This window comes from Numida meleagris, chromosome 4 (genome assembly GCF_002078875.1).
Source record: "Numida meleagris isolate 19003 breed g44 Domestic line chromosome 4, NumMel1.0, whole genome shotgun sequence".
In the NCBI taxonomy this organism is placed as follows: Eukaryota; Metazoa; Chordata; class Aves; order Galliformes; family Numididae; genus Numida; species Numida meleagris.
In genome coordinates, this window is record NC_034412.1 from 87313354 (window position 1) to 87332099 (window position 18746).

Sequence of the window (18746 nt, forward strand, 5' to 3'; positions counted from 1 at the left end):
TTTTTTTCTTTCTCTCTCCTGTTTTTTTCTTTCTCTCTCCTGTTTTTTTCTTTCTCTCTCCTGTTTTTTTCTTTCTCTCTCCTGTTTTTTTCTTTCTCTCTCCTGTTTTTTTTTTTCTTTCTCTCTCCTGTTTTTTTTCTCTCCTTTTTTCTTTCCTTCACCCAGGTAAACACTGAAGTACCACAAGATCATAATTGGAGCTCCCACACAGCCTTCTCGTGTTTAGATGCAGGAGATGTTGTCAGTCCAGCGTTCAGCTCTGCAGGAATAAACAGCATTTCACTGTTTGTCTAAAGTCAGGATGTAAGCCCTCTTGTTAAAATGGTATAAAATCATGCACACTGATAGGATTGATTGAACTGGATTCTCCCATCTAAGCCCTGGTTTGGTGTCACCTCAAGTACTGCGTTCACTTTTGGGCCCCTTACTACAAGAATGACACTGAGACCCTAGAGCATATCCAGAGAAGGGCAACAAAGCTGTGAAAAGTCTGGAGCACAAATCCTATGGGGAGGGGCTGAGGGAACTGGGATTGTTTAGTCTGAAGCAGAGGAGGCTTAGGGAAGACCTTATCGCTCTCTACAACTCCCTAAAATGAGGTTGTGGCGAGGTGGGTGTTGCCTTTTCTCCCAAGTAAGACTGATAGGATGAGAGGTAATGGCCTCAAGTTCTGCCAGGGGAGATTCAGGTTGGATATTAGGAAAAAATTCTTGGGAAGAGTGGTTGGCCACTGGAATGGGCTGCCCAAGAAGGTGATGGAGTCACTGTCCTTGGAGGTTTTCGTGAAACATGTAGATGTGGTACTTAGGGACATGGTTTTGTGGGCAATATTGGTGGTAGGAAGGTGGCTGGACTAGATGATCTTAGAGGTCTTTTCCAGCCTTAATGATTCTATGATTCTATGATTCTAAGTTTAGCTTGACATAAGCCAGATGTAAATCGAAGGCATTATATTGATTAAAGTTTATATTTCAAGGTCCCTTGGAGAGCTAAAAGCAGGCTTCAGTGTTTAGCAGGGTTGCAGGCGGATCCAGTGCAGAACTTGCGCGAGGTGGGTAATTGCATTCCAACTTCGACAAGTTCACATTTTTATCGTCTTCTCTTTCAATAAGGAAACTGGAAACGTCAGGTCCCAGAGGAATGCTACTAAAGAAAGAGCTTTAATTTCTTCATCTTTAATTGACTAGGTGTAAGAACATCTTTTACTTTGCCTCGCTGTAACATTTGGATACACAAATGTTCTCTTGTAATGAGCATTTGTGGAACATGCTACATGAAAGTTCATCCTTCTGTTTGAGCTTGTAGCTTATGTTGTTGTGCATCTCAGAGTATACAGCTCATTAGGAGTTTATAAATTTGGTGAATAAAATTCTGTGTGGTCTTGCCAAATTTGCTGTGGTCTTCTGTCCTATCATCCTCATTCATTGCAATAGGGTGATTCCCAGAGTAACAGTCTAAATCAGGGAAAATTCTGTTTATTCTGTATTTATATTGCAGTACCAGCACGAGCTCTGTAGCCTAAAACTGGAGTGCTAAATTCACAACCCAGTCTTGTCCGGACGACGTACCGAGACCAAATCTCACCTCTGTCTGTTTTCTTTCTTGCCTTTGGGTATGGGCAGAGAATGACTGAGTGAGCCAGCCAGCAGCAGCATGCTGCTATCTGCCCTTTTTCATTATGCTTTTTTCATTATGCTAGGAGCTGGCAGGAAGGGCTTTCAGCACTCAGAAGCAGTGATTTTTCTGGCAATATTAAAGGGCTTAGTCGGCCTTGAAAAATTAAACCATAACACCTCTTCTCCACAGTTCAACTGCTTTCAGCTATTGTTGAGCTACTTGATTGGTATCGGGACCTGTAAAACATGATAGCTAGCAAGAACAACTCAAAAGATTTTGCTGGAAAATTCAGAACAGCTCTTGGCTGCTCTGGCACATGCAGTGAAATCCGTGCACAGTGCCACTGATTCATATGCTTGCAGCAAGCACTTCTAGGATGTGCTGGCTTTGCTACTTCTGGATTGATGTGTTTTAGTACATACATTACATTAAGTAATAATTCCATGCATAGCCTTTGCCTAAGTCGTGTGACCCCTCTGCAGACTTGAAAGCTCTCCTACAACATAGCTAAGAAGTATTATCAAGGAAGATAGGAAAAGAAGCATGTTACCCCCCATGCTGATGAGATAGCAAGCTGTTGGTCCTCAGGCTGTTGGTGAGACTGGTGAGGACTTCTGGTCTTCTGGGGGTAACTCCATAGGGACTAAAGAAGGGAATTTGTGTCAAGGAGATGAGCACCAGAAAGTAAAATGATTCCTCCCAGAGGAAAACTCCCCTTAAAGCTGAAGGACTCCAAAGAACTTTGTATTCTTGCTTTCCACAATAAAGTATTTTGAAATGACGTTTTTCCCCCAAATCTGAGTTTGTTCATGTCATTCTGTGAGCTGCTAAATAGACCTTAGAGATTCAGTGAATTTCTTACCTATGAGTCTTTAATGACACTATTTAAACACAAAAATTTTTTTATACAATTAAAAGGAACAGCATATAACTCACATTGAACACAACATGATTGAAATAAATTGATTACTAACAAGTTTCTTGCATGGAAACTGAAGTCCCTTCATTAATAGGAAACCTGTGGTTCACAGTAACTGTACGTCATACATTGCACCCAATAAACTTCTTAAACTAATCATCTTCTAACGAAAAGTTCTACAGGCTAAATGCGTGCAAGTCTCCCAATTTGAAACAGACATCCCTCATGTTTGAAAAAGAACCTTCTAGTTTTATATTACAAAACCAACAAGTTACAGGTTGTAACAGCCATGTAATGTTCCAAATGCTATATTTGTTCTCAATAATTCGTCCTCATTTTCTGCTCTATCAAGGGTAACTTCGTTACTTTAGAAATAGACTTCACTATCTTATGGATGACTTGATGAAGCCTAGTCACAGGGATGTCCTTAACTTCTTGTAATCTTCTTCACATGGGTTATCACAAAAAAGAAAATAATCATAGCAAATAAAATAAAAAATAAGCAACAATGCCAGCAAGAAAGAATGAAAGAGAGAAAAGCAGAGGGAGGGGAGGGAAGGAGGAAAAGGAATAGGAAAAGGAAAAAGGAAAAGGAATAGGAAAATGAAAAGGAAAAAGGAAAAGGAAAAGGAAAGAATACTCCTGTCAGTAAAATATCTAAGAATAGCTGTTTACAAGATCAGAACTTCAACCATCCCCAGATTGTTGAAGGAAGAAAGTTATCGTAATGACAGACCATATTTATTATCTTTAGGAGAGCTATTATGCATGTTTAAAGATTTGTTCCCCTCGGAAAATCAACATTGGATGAAATTGGAGAAGCACAGGCATGTTAAAAAAAAATCCCCAACCATTTGTTGAGATTTATGTCTTGTAAGAAACTCCAAGCAATTTGGATTTGGCTCACTTAAATAATGTAAAAAGGCAGGAAAACAGTGCTTTAAGCATTTAAAAGCATGGGTCAGTTTTTAAAGATACGCAGTTCCCCTTGAAATCGGCCTTGGACTGAGTCCATATCAGACAACTTAGTAGTATAAGAGGCCCCAAAACCTCGGCAACATCCTGATAAAATAAACCATTCCAGAAGAGCTATTGGATGATGTGATGATTGGCATCCCCCAAAAGTCTGCTTAATACTTCTCAGTAAGAAATTTCAATACTCCTCAACAAGAGTATGGTTTTATCAGTATCTTAAAGTGAAATCATAGCAGTAAGAAACATCCTGTATGTTGGCTACCAGAAAGGCTGTCAACACAGTCAATCTGCTCCATTTCTTTTTCCTCCCCAAATAGACATAGGAAACCTATAACTACAGTGACTCTTCACCAAGTGGCCACACTGCCCCATGAAGCATGCTGGCAAATTAAGGCTTTTTAGAACAAAATTCATCTTCTGTCACCTTTAAACTGTGATTTTTCCTTACAGCTATCTCAGAGGCTTGAGACATTTATAAACTAGGAAGAGATGTCTTTTAATGACAGCAGAAAATTCTTGATAAAGTGTTATTTTTTCTTTTCCCTTCCTCATTGTTTTCTGTGATCCTGTCACTGCAGACTCTATTGCTGTTAATACCAAAATACTCAGCATCTTTCTGAAATTTCTAGGTGTATTTTTTTGAAGGAGCTCTTCAATTAGTTGTTTTTATTGGGTACCACGTACTTTCCAAGTTTGCTGAGAAAAAAAAAAAGTTTTACATATACTCTCAATATTTGTTTCAGCAGTCTTGCTTAGCACTGACTATATATGTGTCCCACAAGGATTTCTTGTATAGGCAAAATTTCCTATTACAGAAATGCCGTTCACCTTTCTGCAGAAAGTAACATTTAAGAAGTGTGCATGACAGAAACTTTGAGAGCAAACACAGCTGTTAAATAACATGTGTTCTTCTCCTTAGCCTCTACACATGTAGTGAAAGTATTTGCAACTATACCCTCTTCATAGAGATGTAAAACCAATTACTGTCTTAATTTCACTAATAACTGATTTCGAATCAGAATGAATGAGGGAGCATATTAAAAAGGGATGTACACTTTCTAGAACCTGAATGTGTACCTAGAAGTGGTTACTCCCCATCAAAAATAACCCCCCCTTGTTGATTCCAGCTTTTAAAAAAGCTCTGTATAACCTGACCTTTGCAGTCCTATGCACATCAGGCTTCCACTGATTTCTCTGGGCTTAGCATTTGACACCTGACATTTTTTAAATGCTATGCTAAATCCTTTTATTCTTTGCACATTCAACTCTGACTGTCACTGAAAGGTAGCTTCAAATCTCTATAGTACAAACATAGGATGTCAGTGTTTTGTTTGTTTGTTTGTTTAACCCTAGTCTCATTATTTTTCTGTTTTACTTTAGAGTTGAACCCAGTAGGTCTAAGTTTGCTCTTGTCTTCTTGTTCATGCTTTCTTTGAACTCAAGCAGGATGGTGCCAAAAATGGAACCTCAGCCCTTCCCTGCCTCTTCCCCTGTCCCCTGCACTGTTTAACAACACGTTCCCCTCTTCACCTTTATCATCAAGATCAGAGAACAGTCAGTTCTTACACTTACAATCTGTCAAAATAATACCTGGGCAACTCTATAGAAGTTCTCCACAATTCAACTAAATGCACTGTGTTTTACAACACCAGCTCTTCCCACTCTTACATAAGCAATGAAAAGCTACTTCAAGCTACTCCTTATTTACATCTTATTTACTCCTGAGCTGACCAGCTGCAATGCAATCAGTCTCTCTTTTTCTTTTTTTTTTTTTTTTTTTTTACATGAGTAGTTTTCTTATTCCTTTGATAAATCTTGGCCAGGTTTGCTTTTATGGATCCTTGCAAAAGTAACAAAGCCATACACAGACTAAAGTACACATACATTATACGGTTTTTCTGCTCTAAAAACCTACACCATTTTTTTTCCATTTAAGGTAGTGAATTAGAAAGTTTTTAAAAGAAAAAGACCTTATTTCTAGATGTAAACATTCTGCTTGCCTTCTGTACAGTGTTTGGAAATCAAGATGTGATGTAGAGTTGGCATCTTTGTAAGGTTTGTGTTACAAGTAGTAGGCCTCTTCATTTCATAGACTCATAGAATCCTTAAGGTTGGAAAGACCACTAAGATCATCTAGTCCAACCTATCATCACCATGCCCACAAAACCATCCCAAATTTCTATTTCTTATGCATTTTCTTACAGTAGATATTTTGCCTTTAATTTTTTAAGCAAGCAAGATGGAATGTGATAAAATTATCATAAATACTTCTAATTTCAGAGTAGGTATTGCCAGACTGATGATTTTTAGAGTAGAACTACTAATTCAAATTGTCCCATGAGCATAGGAGGCCTGAATTGTGTTAATTTATATGGGAACCCATTTCAGAGGTTCAAAAACAAACTAAAGTGAGAGTACATAATCAGTTATCTATATTTATATAGAACATTTTCAGAGACACTTATGGGTCCTGGAGGAAGGTATCTGGCTTGAAATTCAGCTCTTCACAGTCCTGCTAATGACCACAAGTTCTTCTGTAGAACCCTTTCATTTTAGCTCCTACTCAGAAAAAAAAAAGCATCTTTCAGCTAATACTGCATATTTATACTCTCTTTTGTGCCATTTCAGATGAAATAAAGTATTTTCAGTAGCCTTTGACTGTTGTTATTTTTATTGCACTATACAAGTATCTAGTTATTACACTATTGTGAAAGAATGAAATTTGAACCATTTGATGTTGTTTATGTCTCATGCAGAGCCTCACACAGTGCTGCAGGCACTGCCATTTATTAAAACCTAGATGGGAGGTGAAAAATGCCTAGTATTATGCTGGCAAAACAGGGCTGCCCAAGTTGCCCATGCCCTTGAGAGATTTTCTTTTAAACCCCAACTAGCAAAATTATCAACTGACAAGAAGAATATTAACCCAATTCCTCAACTAAATTATCTCAGGCCAGACAACTGTAGGGAAACTCAGAAAGACCATTAGCTTGATTGATTTACTATCTATCATGTTATCTATTTAATTATCAGTTCATAAAGAAACATGAGGATAGTTGTGGAAAAAATTAAAATGACTCTTAGACTTCAGAAGCATATCCACTTAGGTAAATACATTTGCAACAGTGTGATTAGCTCAAACACAGTTTCAGCATAAAGCAAATTTATAGTAAAAAGCCAAATCCATCCTTACCATTCTTCTTCATCTGTTAAAAAAATAAAAAATATATGTATTAGAATATTTACCTTAACACAGCAAATGTAAAACACTGTAATGCCTTTATTCTGGGGCAGCCCACCTCTTGAACCAAGGTACAATGAGCTGAGAGGAGCTTGCAGAATAATTATCAATGACACAGTATGGTTTTCACCTCAAAAAGATTGAAGATAATGCAATTCTTAGCAGAGAGATGAGTTAGAGGAAGCAATTGAGGCATTCATCAGAACAAGTGGGGAAAACAGATCAACCACATATCATTCTGGACACAAATTTGACAAGATTCAGGAAAAGAAATCAATGATATCCAGATTTCTTCCAACAAATGTTAAATACATCATGGATGAGACAGAAAAATCTCATCCTTAAAGCTTTGATTCACTTTTTATTTAGATGACACCTATGCAGTACAGGGGCTTCTGCCTGTTGCTAATTTCCTACCTGGATCCCTCTGGAGCAACTGGTGTACAGCAATCTGGCACAGAAGGACTATCAGCTGGTCCAAACGGCCTCAGCACTGCAGAGATTTGTTCAATCAATTGAAAGATGGGAACCTATCTATAAACATGCCTGGGTACATAGATATCAGGATGTCTGGCACTGGGGGTAAGAAGAAAACATGCAAAAGTAATAAAAGTAGGAGCACTCAGAAAAACACATGAATCCATTTACTTCTCTAAGCCTTTATCAGAGAGATGGTGGATGTAAGGAGAAAACAATAACCAGCTGCAATAATCTGACAAACTTCAGCTTGCTGTGTGTGCTCGCAACATCACCATCAGAGAAGTAAATTATTGGGCCCTACCATTTCTCATGCATGAGTACCTCTCTTGATCTGACCTGCATCCTTTTGTTCCTGTAAAACTAACCTTGTCTTAGGGGATTATTAGAGTCCAGGCAACTTCTCAAAACAGTGTATTTCCCTGTTTCTGCAATTCCAGCTTTCAGAGTTCTCCACTGAACCACGAGGAAAGGAAATAGCAGAAGGTCAGATAAAAATGTCCAGCCTTTTCAGACAGCTCTAATAGTAATCTGGCATGTGTGGTTTCCTATCTGGAATTGTTGGTCAGATATGCCTTAGCATTAGTAAGTCAACCACAAAAATCCATGTGTTCCTTTGTCTCAAAGAGTATGATGATGAAATAAGTTGGCTTTTTCATTGCTGTGTTTGAGACATGCCTTTAAAATACATGAGGTGAGAATTAGGTCATACATCAGGGTTTTCATGAACAGCTGAGACATACAAATCAGATCCAGGTATGAAAATGAAATCTCTGACAGAATTCCCTTGCTTCTTGAATAGATATCAACATAGGTTCCATCAAGAATTACATTGATCCTTTTGAGCTGCATAGGTACATCCATACTTACCAAAGTGCTGAAAGATAGAATTTCCTTGAAAACAATATCTAATGATAAAGAGCATACTCTTAAAAAAATAACCAATGATTTATTGAGATTATGAATTTGTTCTGTCAGTGCTGGAGCACACTATTAGAAGGAAAATTCTGGCAAAGATTTACCTAACTATCCTGAAATCCATTTTCCATTTTATAATGCTATTTAAGATTAGCATATGGAAATCTAGAAATAAACCAGAACACTGATTATGCACATGTTAATCTAGTCACATGTAATAAGATAGTCCAAGTTACTGAAAGTAGACTTCATGACCAAAATTCACATTTACAGTTCTTAAATGAGGAAGATATGATAAATTTATAAATACAAATGTATTCTCTGGTTTGCCATATTCTGGTTTATGGAGTTTAGATGATGTACAGAGGATCTAGCAGTAAAGCAAATTACAACACTGCTCATTTTAAGGCCCTGTCACACCAGTATAGTTGTCTGGTAGCAAATCTAGCATATAGGATCATACTGCAAATGAGAATTTAGATATGCTTGAAGGCACTGCAGACTAGGTCCCTACACCATGTGACAGTAGATACTTTAAACATAGAGTGATACACTGACATGTACCATCTGAAAAATGGAACAGCTTGATGAGTTATGTCACCTTTGCACTGAACAGACATCTACAGACCATTTCAAACTTTGGGGAAAATGAAGTAAGAAGGATACATAAGAGTATTTGTTCATCTAACATCAGCAAAGATTTTGTGTATAGAAGCCAAAATTCCTTTATGGTTTGGCTAGCAGTAGGAACATAAGTTGATAAACTGACTGTCTTCTAAAACATTTTTGTGTGTTTGGCATCAAATACATGCTCTGTTTACATGCCTGTTTGGTGAGCAGTATAAAGAATTACCCTATTAAGGCCTTCTATGAGATCTGTGCAAGCCGAAGTACCATCCTGTTGTCTTGAAAATGACTTGGTAACATGGTCTACAAAATGCCAGTAGTTGTGAGTGATAATCTACCAACTTAGTGAGATTGCTGGCTTACTGCTTTCACCTGCACAAAATTAATTTCATCTAAGACTAGATAGTTGCAATTTACACATCTGCATATGGATTGGTTTTCTTTACATTCAGTGGACTGAAATGTGACAGGTGAGATTCATATAACTGGTTTTCAACCATCAAAGTTCTTTTATCTCTTGACTGATCATAAAAGGGAAAACAGAATGATGCGCATGTAGATAATGGGCTATCAATCCTAGGTACTGCTGTCTACTGTCATTAGAACTGGTACTCATGAACTAAAACATCGACATGAGGGTATGCAAAATGAGAATTTTATCTGATTTAGCTCAGGTAGGATGAGGACGTTTAGAAGACACTTCTAAGCTGTTGGCATTATAACAGATTAACTGGCTCAAAACAATTGAATGGGCCAAACAGAGCTCACAAGCTTTGATTGTCCTTGCTTGTCATCTGTCAAAGATCTGGGTAACAACTTTCAGCGATGTGGAGTTCTTGATCAAGTATTGCTTGATATGTGCATTTTGCTTGCACTGATACAATAGCTACCATCGTTAAGTAATTTCACATTATTTATGAAGACCCACATTGAACCTGTGTGTGATCTGCACCTGTATATGGATTTCTTCTATCAAACTGCAGTATTTTCATGGAAAAGATGACTACAATTAATCTGATGCCCCAGGAACATATAGATGAGAATGGTAGTTTTCACCAAGGTCAAACAAATTAACCACCTTTCTTCAGCTGCTTGCTCTCCTGGATTTAGATATCAGGTCCATGGTGCCCAATGAACCTTGCTGATCACATTTCAGATTGGCCAGATTTGGCGGCAGTATGAAAACATAACAAGCTATTCTGAGGTTGCAGAGCATTATGGGTGTTGCCTATGGGTGATCAGGAGTTCTCAGTTAAGACTGGCAAATGGTTGTATACATTGAACATCACAGAATCATTTGAGTTAGAATGGACTCTCAGAGGCCAATCAGTCCAACTCCCCTGCAATGAACAGGGACAGCTCCATCAGGTGCTCAGAGCCCTGCACAGCCTGACCTTGGATGCCTTCAGGGATGGGGCATCCAACACCTCTCTGGGCAGCCTCTGCCAGTGTCTCATCACCCTTATTGTAAAAAACTTCTTCCTTATACCCAGTCTAAATCTCCCCTCTTTTAATTTGAAACAACTTCGCCTTTTCCTGTCACAAAAGACACTGCTAAAGTGCCTGTCCCCTTCTTTCTTATACTCTCCTTCAGAGACTGAAAGTGAAGCAGCTTTTTCTTAGTGTGTCAGTTGCTATGTGGATTGTTTAAGTTACAAACAACTTTGCAGTAAATTTACAGTCAGAGGTACACTTCTGAACAAAAGATATCCTGACTCCTTGCTGAGCAAACCTAATGCAAATTACATATTAGTTACATTAATATAATTGGAAGAACCTATCCAGAGCAGCAATACAATAAAAAAAAATAAATTATACACAATTAGCACAGTCATTCAGTTATGTCTTTGTTTTAATGATTTTTTTTAACATTTGTAACATCAGACAAAACATTTAGGTCATGAGAAAATATTTATTTCTAACAGTATGGATTTTGAAAGTTAGTCAGATGAAGGCATGTTCAGTGCTATGATTTTTCCAATGCTGGGGCAGCTGAAACAGTGTGTTGTAGTGCATATATTAACCAGTTACTTATGCAAAAAGACATAGTGAAGTAGGAAGTGAGTACAAACATTCAAGGCAGTAAAAATGCAGAATACTGACACATGGCTGAAAAATGTACTTTTTGTAATTCTCTTTTAGTATCACACAAAACTAGCAACTTGCTTTGAATCATTCTTTGTCAGCAACCATACTTCTGACCATATGAAATTATTAAATTTAATACAGTCTTTCAGTTGGAAGAGATATTAAGACCTCATATCAAATGCTCAGATTCTGTTAGCTTTGCTTGTTATTTAAGATAGTTCCAAGGTACTGCACCAGTATCATATAGGGATTTTTTTTAAATTGATTTGTACAGAAAACATGCAAATAGTAATGCATGAGGGCTTCATATATTTGATTATAATTTGATATACTATTGATAGAGCACACCAAGCTTTTTTTGTTACATTTTATGCTGATCTGTTCCATTTCTACACCTACCAATTGCCATTACCGCTCTCATGGCTTATGATATAAAGCCAGAAAGTGGAGAATGTAAAAACGTCTTTATTGAGAACATATATTAATGAAAAAAATACTTAATAGATAGACGTATCTATCTACATATAATTAAGATTACATGGCATTTATATCAGCATGAAATGTAAAAAAAAAAAGTCCCCCAAATACCCCAAAATAGTAGGAAAACACTGTTAACTGTCACAATACACTCTTACACCAGTTTTGTATAAGGCTTCCATTTTCCTGATGAACGGGACTAAATTTTTAAGTAGGTCTCTGTATACACTTTTGTCATAATAAGTGTTTTATGTCACAATATATTCTTAATAAAATAAAAACTCTTGTGCTGTAATTAAAGATAGCTAGTTGCCATTTAGACAAAAACGACCTTTTAGAGAAAAGGCTGTGTCTAAAGTATAAGAAGTAGAATTAAGGTGCTTCCATATTTTTCCTTTCATTCTTAAAAAGTACCACACATAAAGAGCTGCAATAATTGCTTGTGGACATGCTTTTCTTTGGCTTTTACCACATTTTTAATAGCATGTGATCCTCCGTTAGAGAATTTTATATTCATTACTTGATTTTGTAAAAACTGTATTTTAAAACTTAACGAAACAAAATGTCAGATTTCCTTTGTCACAGCTACACTTTCTCTTCATTCCAGAATTTCCATTTGCATCAAGCAATAACTGCAAGCAACAATAAATTTAAAGCTAGATTTTTGCGTGTTGTAAACTGGGTAGGACCAGAGTTACTGACAGAACCAGATGGTAATGCAAGGTTAGCAAATTCTTTGTATTCCAACACGTTGCCATCTAATCTGTCCTGTTTCCTCCAACACATACTAATACAGTGAAGCTGGACAATGGTTCAACAGCAAGTGCATGTGATAGTTCTGGCAAGACTATTTCTGTTTTGATTAAGCACATATTTATCCAGGAGGGACTAGAAAAGCAGGGCCTTTTTCTTCAGGTCATTCCGCTTCCAAAGTGCCAGGCGATCAAACTCCTCAATGCTCATTTTGAAGACTTCCTGGAACTCTTCAGGGGACAGATGCCTCTTCAAAGTGAAAACACAAAGGTATCATTAAACTCTTTTGTGCACAGGAATATTTTTACCCTTCTTAAGTTTTAAAATACATCACAAAATAATGCATCTGGGTTTACATTTGAATTCTCAAATTCTGGAAAAGAAAACATATTAGCTTACAGCAGCTGGGAGATGAAGTAGTTAACAGTGAATTTTGGAAAAAAAAAAGAAAGTATTTCCAACACAGTCCCAATCAAGTGGAAGTTACAATCTTTAGGAAAAGGATGTGTTTATACATGGTGCGTGATGACAGAGCACGCTGAGACAAATTTAAGCTACTCTGGGATTTTAAAGAGACCGATAACAACGTAATTTCAGAGTTGGATTTGTTCTTCCTTGATCTTTAATGAGAGTGGCGGACACCACACTGGTCTGCTAATAGTAGTCTTGCACAAAGGAGAGAGCACACTGCTAAATTCTTAAATCCAGAATGCTGTTATTCCTGGGCATAGACTCATAACAGAAAACCAAGTTTGATAGAGCTCTTTTGAAATGCCAAGAACTATGGTTTTTTTTAATGCTTCATATGTGTATATATACAAAGATAAAAGGGGAGAACAACAACATTAAGAATTGGAAAGAGAGAAGATAATGAAAGCATATAAAGTTTGCCTAACAAATAGTAGTGTATGCACATATTATTGTATGAATTATAAAACAATATCATAAAATTCTTCTGATAACTGTGGGCTAACATTGAGTCAAAAATTTTAGCTCTATCAATGAATGTTCTTTGTTTCCACTATGTTAAGTGCACATCATCTAAAAGGGACAAATTAAATGTAGTGAAAATTACAACTTTCAGGGTTTTTTTTTTAAGGATGCTTTCTCCTTTTCCATAAAGCTTTCCTTGAAGTTATTCTGTTATCAGCCAAAATTGGGTCAGGGAGCATACTAACACATCTTGATAGTCCCATGATGATTTAACTGACAAGTGAGGTCACAACCTCACCAGAACTACCTTACAAAGTGACTTTTCGACAAATTTTAAAACAAAATTTTACTTTCCACTTAATAACAATGAACTTGCAATGTAAATTACAAAAGGAAAAATAATGAAATTGTTTGCAATATATCCCTAGATTGAATTACCTTGAATGGTCATCGTGGGCCCTCATGGTTTCTTAAAAAAGAACAGACTTTTTTCCCCTTGAGATTCCACATATTCAGAGCAACAGTGACTAAGAGTTTGGAATGGAGCCTTCATTTTTCTTTTGCCCAATGAGAACAACCCAACATAAGCACTACATTTAGCATGCAACAAATGCACCATGCATATTTGGCAGAGCCAATCTTGTTTCACATGGAAATGAGCAACATCTGACAATGTATTTTAGCAACAATCTCTGGCAGAATTTAATTCTACGGGGTCTGGAAAGAAAAAGTAACTCCTTCTTGCACTATTTTTTTCATATTTTTCTGGTTATCTAGTAGACAAATTCTAGCAAGCTTAATTTCTCTAAGTAAAAATATATGTGGCCTGTGGGATTGAAAAATAAGTCTGGATAAGCAATATGGATCATATCTTGTTTTATCTTTCTTCTAGAGCATAGGTAATACTTGAAATGACACCTCAAGAGAAATTAGTGACAAACTGTTGTTCATACCCTAGAAGAAAACCAGAAAGCTTACACCCTGCAGGTAAAACTGCTTTGACCATGATTCAAAATCATAGGAAAAGTAAAATTTTTAAAGGAATGTTTTTTTTTGAGGCACATTACAAAATTTCTTCCTGGAAATCGCTATAATCTCATCAGATCTCCTTCAGCTCTGAAAGTCAACTCAGAGACAGCCAGCAGGTGTTACGTCAAGGCATAGGCCCTTCCTGCGATGTGCTGGACACTTGCTACATCTCACCTCCCCAGTCTCAGTGCAAGCTCTGCACGTACCCTTCTTCTGTCCAATCATTTTGCTTTGCCCTCAGAGTTGATGAGCTTTCAGTCCATATGATTCTATTCAAGCCAATATAAATTAGATGTCCTCTCTATTCCTCTGCTTATGCCCAGATCACATCACCTTCATTCCTCGTATATATTAATTTTCTAATTCTACTTAAGTTTGCTTTTACACTAGCACGTTTTTTTTTCCCTCTCTCTTAGAAGTTCTCAGCTGGCGCAGCCTGGTCCAAAAGCAGCTGAGAGTTTCTAGTGCAAGGATACCAGTTAGTAGTGGAGATTGAGATGGGGAAAGGACGAGCTCCCTTATTTTCACCTTCCATTCCACTAGGGAGTTTCTTTGCTTCTAATTCTCCTCATCTCAAGGACTATGCTACCAGACAGCAACATTAGCAAAGTTTCTTACTCCATCAATGCATTACTCACACTCAAAATTAATTCCAGAAGGCAAAATTAATTCAAAATTGGTTTGAACTCTATTTGAGGATACTCATCTGTGCCCAGTATAGCATAATTCCCACTGTTTTCCCAGCTTCTCAGAAGCACTCACTGTCCTTCTCTTAAACATCATGGGCTTTAGCTTTGGGACTAACCCTAGAAGCAGCAATGAGCACAAATCTGTTTGTAGATTTTAGAATAACCCTTGATCCCAGAAAGATGTCATCAAACTGGCAATACTTCAAATGAAAGTAACAGAAGGAATCATGGGTTGCTGAGTTTGATTTATGAGGAAAGACTAAAAGGCCTAAGTATGTAAAAGTGTAGCCAAATCACGACTGAGGGAAAATATGGTAAATGTCTACAAGTACTTAAGGGGTCTAAACACCATGGGAATAGGCCAACGTGGGAAGGTTACGTTCATGCTTTTCTTTATGTGACGTTAAATTTTGTCTGCACTGTTCTTGCACTTTCTTGAACCTTATAACTTTCAGACAAAGGTCTTCCCAAAAGCAGAGAATATAAGAAATATTAGATTGTTTTTTTCTTCTTAGCTATTTGAATATTAATTAGTCTTAGCTGAAATACTTTCATGCAGAAGCATTGCCTCGTCTCATTACTCAAACAAAAGAAGGGAAATTGAAAATTATGCATAGAGATTAGAGCAAGATATTCATCTTGAGGTATGAGAGAAGGCATGTACAAGGCCAAGAACTTGAGTTCTGATTTCTTTTCTCGTTTTCAAATTTTGGAGCATCTTAAAATATCCATATGCAGCTATGTTAATGCTGCATCATTGGGCCATTAAATGAATGACTCAAGTTTTAGTAAAATTAACATTCTTTTATTATTATTATTACTAGTGTTGGCCTCGTTTCTAAGGTAGTCTGGGTGTTTTACGATATGCCAGGAACAAGTTCCTATTTCCCCCTGGGAATATTTGACCATATTCAGACAGCTGAATTCAATCTACGTCTCTGTTCTTCATCAGTGGCAATGCTGGGCACACTGTGGACACTGAGAATTACTGCAGGACCAGACCAAGGTCCCTTTCTACCCACACTCTGAACTGGCTGCATTCAGATCATCTCAAATTAGAAGTTGCATAGTGGTGTTAACAAGATGCTTCCTGAAAGCCTTGCAAAAAGAATATGTAAATAACTAAAAGATGTTTATTCACTACAATGGCAGCTAAACTGGAGCTTGCAACATTGAACATTTTCAGTATATTTAAGTGTTAATTTATCACACTAGAACAACCTGCTACATCACATTGTTTTGAAACAGTTGTATTAATCTGAGGCTTGTGAAGTCAGTAGCATTCAGCCTTGTCCTGGATAGCACTTCATGCCAGCTTGCATGGGAAATGAGAAAAAGATGGCCAGGCTCAAGTTCAGTGAAGTGCAGCATCCATAACACCTCACTTACGTGTTACCTAAAATACAGCACAGTGCTACGTGAGAATGGTAGCCATACCTCTGTCATAATTACACAGCTAGCTCTCCTACAGCGTATATACACACAATGGAAGAATTAAAAAACAAGTTTCTTAGTGGTATGATACAGAAGTACTTAATCAAGGACTGAGCTAAATCTCTCTGATGCACTGCAACCACTATATTGGAAAATCCTCATGTTCAGCTAAGCATGGTCATTAAAATGATCAGTACATATATGTGCTCATTTTTGAATTTCCCAGAAGAAAAGTCATTAATTGCACATTCAAATACTGGCTACATGGTGCTAACTCAGAAAGTGATGCTTTTTGCTGTAAATTAATGAGGCTTGTGTCTGTTTTTCTGTGCCATGTTAAAAAGCCACTAATCATTCTAAATAGAGTTATAATGTTCATTTAATCCAGCAAGATTTCTTTTATACAACAGTAACTGTGCTTTTAATGACATTCAGAGCTCTTCAAAACTAATGCTGGCATTAGTATGAATAAGTCACAGTAAGGGAAAATTGCAATTAACCTACAGTCGTACTGCACTAAGCTGTGACCAGGTCATGCTGCACAAGCATGTTTATTCTGTGATGGTAATTGGATGGCAGTCCACAAGTGAAAATCTGCTGATGTAGGAAATTCAGATATCATACTTCCTCGTGAGTCAATACCAAACCAGTGAGCCAACACAGTGGATGGCAGGAGGCGATGAGCCGACAAAAAAAAAATTTTTTTAAATCAAAGTCTTAATTCCTTGGAGTTATTTAAAGCTTCCAGTTTGTTTTTCTTTTCATTTTTGTTACCATATGTACATAAGAAGTGACAGCTGAGCATAACATTGCCTTTGATTGAATCCACAGTGACTCCTTCTGAAGTACTCCATTGTATAGAGTGTAATTTTAATAGTTGTCCACTTCAGTTAATTTTTGTTTTGACTCCTTGTAACATTTCTAAACCTCTGATCCACAAAATCTAAAAGCAAAAGCTATAGGATCTCTTCTAGAGTCTCCAAAATATAAAATACCCAAACTAAGCTGGGATTTATTGGGAAAAAGTTATCCACAGGCAAGCAGGCATTCAGGTAAATAACCAAATTTTAGCTCTTTAGGGTAGTGCAGAGTCTGTACAGGTGGGATGTAATATTTATCCGTACATTACAATTTAGGATGTTAGAAGTATCTCAACTGAATATATTTGAAATAAAATAGCCTACTCCTGCCTCCATTTTTCCCTCTTACCTTGGCTACTCCCATTCCCTTCTACTATGCTTCTAGAATTTTGACCAAATATAACTTTCAGATGCCTAAAAATACATTTTTGGAAAAAATTCTCTTTGATCTACTGAATTTCAAATCCTTATTTTGCATCCAGAACATGTGCATTCCTTTCTGTTGCATTGCTGGGGCTCAGCAGACTTTTCAGAGGCTTCTAAGCCTACTACAGGACTGTAATTAGCCATGTGCCATGTTCCCAAGGGAGTATTGAATATTATCTTCATCTACCGAGTAGTTAAACTTCATGCTCAATAAATATTTCAAACTATTAAGTAATTACATGATAGGGGGAGGGAAAGTTAAGAAAAGACAAGAGTTACTTACTACTTAATGAACTTTAAAATGTATGTGAAAAGAACGAGAGCAACTCCACTGACACTTAGTGATATCAATACCTTTCCTACACTATCTTACTACACCGTAGAATACAGTAGAATCACCCTGAGGATAACCTGTGCCATTATTCTGTCATTCAACCAAATGAACTTTTTCATACTGCCCTTTACATAAGTAATTGCCCTCAACTTATTGCTTATAAAAAATGTTCTATCATTAAAAATGATTCATAAATAAAACTAAAACTGTGAATTCATAATGAATTAGGAAAACATACAGAGGATTTTAGACATTTTAGACATATAAGTGCAGTTTCTTAAAAAAAAAAGTAGAGGTCAATGGCTATTCACCTGGAGAATCCAATGCATAATTTATTCATGGATGCTGGTGCTAGCACTTACTTGGATGTTTGTCCCTGATGTGCAGCTGGGGCTCAGAAGTTTGGTTTCAAGTGATATACCTATGGTGTTTGGGACTCATCCAAAAAAAGTACACTGAAGTCAACATGAAACTTTCCACGTACACTCACTAAAGGTTCAAAATACCTTGTTCATAAAGCAGATTTTCTGGTTTCCATTAGTTTGGGCTTTGGTATATCCACAATATGTGCTCTTCATATCTAACCCCTCTTTAGCCTCACACTGTTCCCACTCTGGTAGGAATTAGATATTTTTACATATCATGGCACTTCTGTGTATTTTCATATTACAATGATTCCTTTCATAAGGACTTTGAAAACTGATATAGACATCGAGCACTGATCACGAAACAAACATATGCTTAGAATAAAAAAACAAAATACAAATGTTTTGCAAATTAAATGGTGCAAAGTTCCACTAACATCAGTGAAGTGCACTTTCTCATACCAGGATATAAACTTCATTCTGAAAGAGCTCATTATATTAAATTCAGCTCCCAACAACAAATGCGCTTCCCTGTGCTAAAATATGCAATATTCTGGTTTAGCCTTTCTCAGATTCTCCTCACT

General features: G+C 36.9%; 1 protein-coding gene across 16 annotated transcripts in view; it reads right to left on the minus strand.

Annotated features, from left to right (window-relative positions):
* Nucleotides 10609-18746, minus strand: part of ABLIM2 (actin binding LIM protein family member 2) — a 132389-nt gene continuing 124251 nt past the window's right edge. For all 16 annotated transcript variants that reach the window (XM_021395347.1, XM_021395340.1, XM_021395346.1 and 13 more), the window contains one exon: nucleotides 10609-12341. In XM_021395347.1, the coding sequence (XP_021251022.1) occupies nucleotides 12228-12341 (114 nt within the window). In that variant the 3' untranslated portion in view covers nucleotides 10609-12227. The remainder of the gene's footprint in view (nucleotides 12342-18746) is intronic.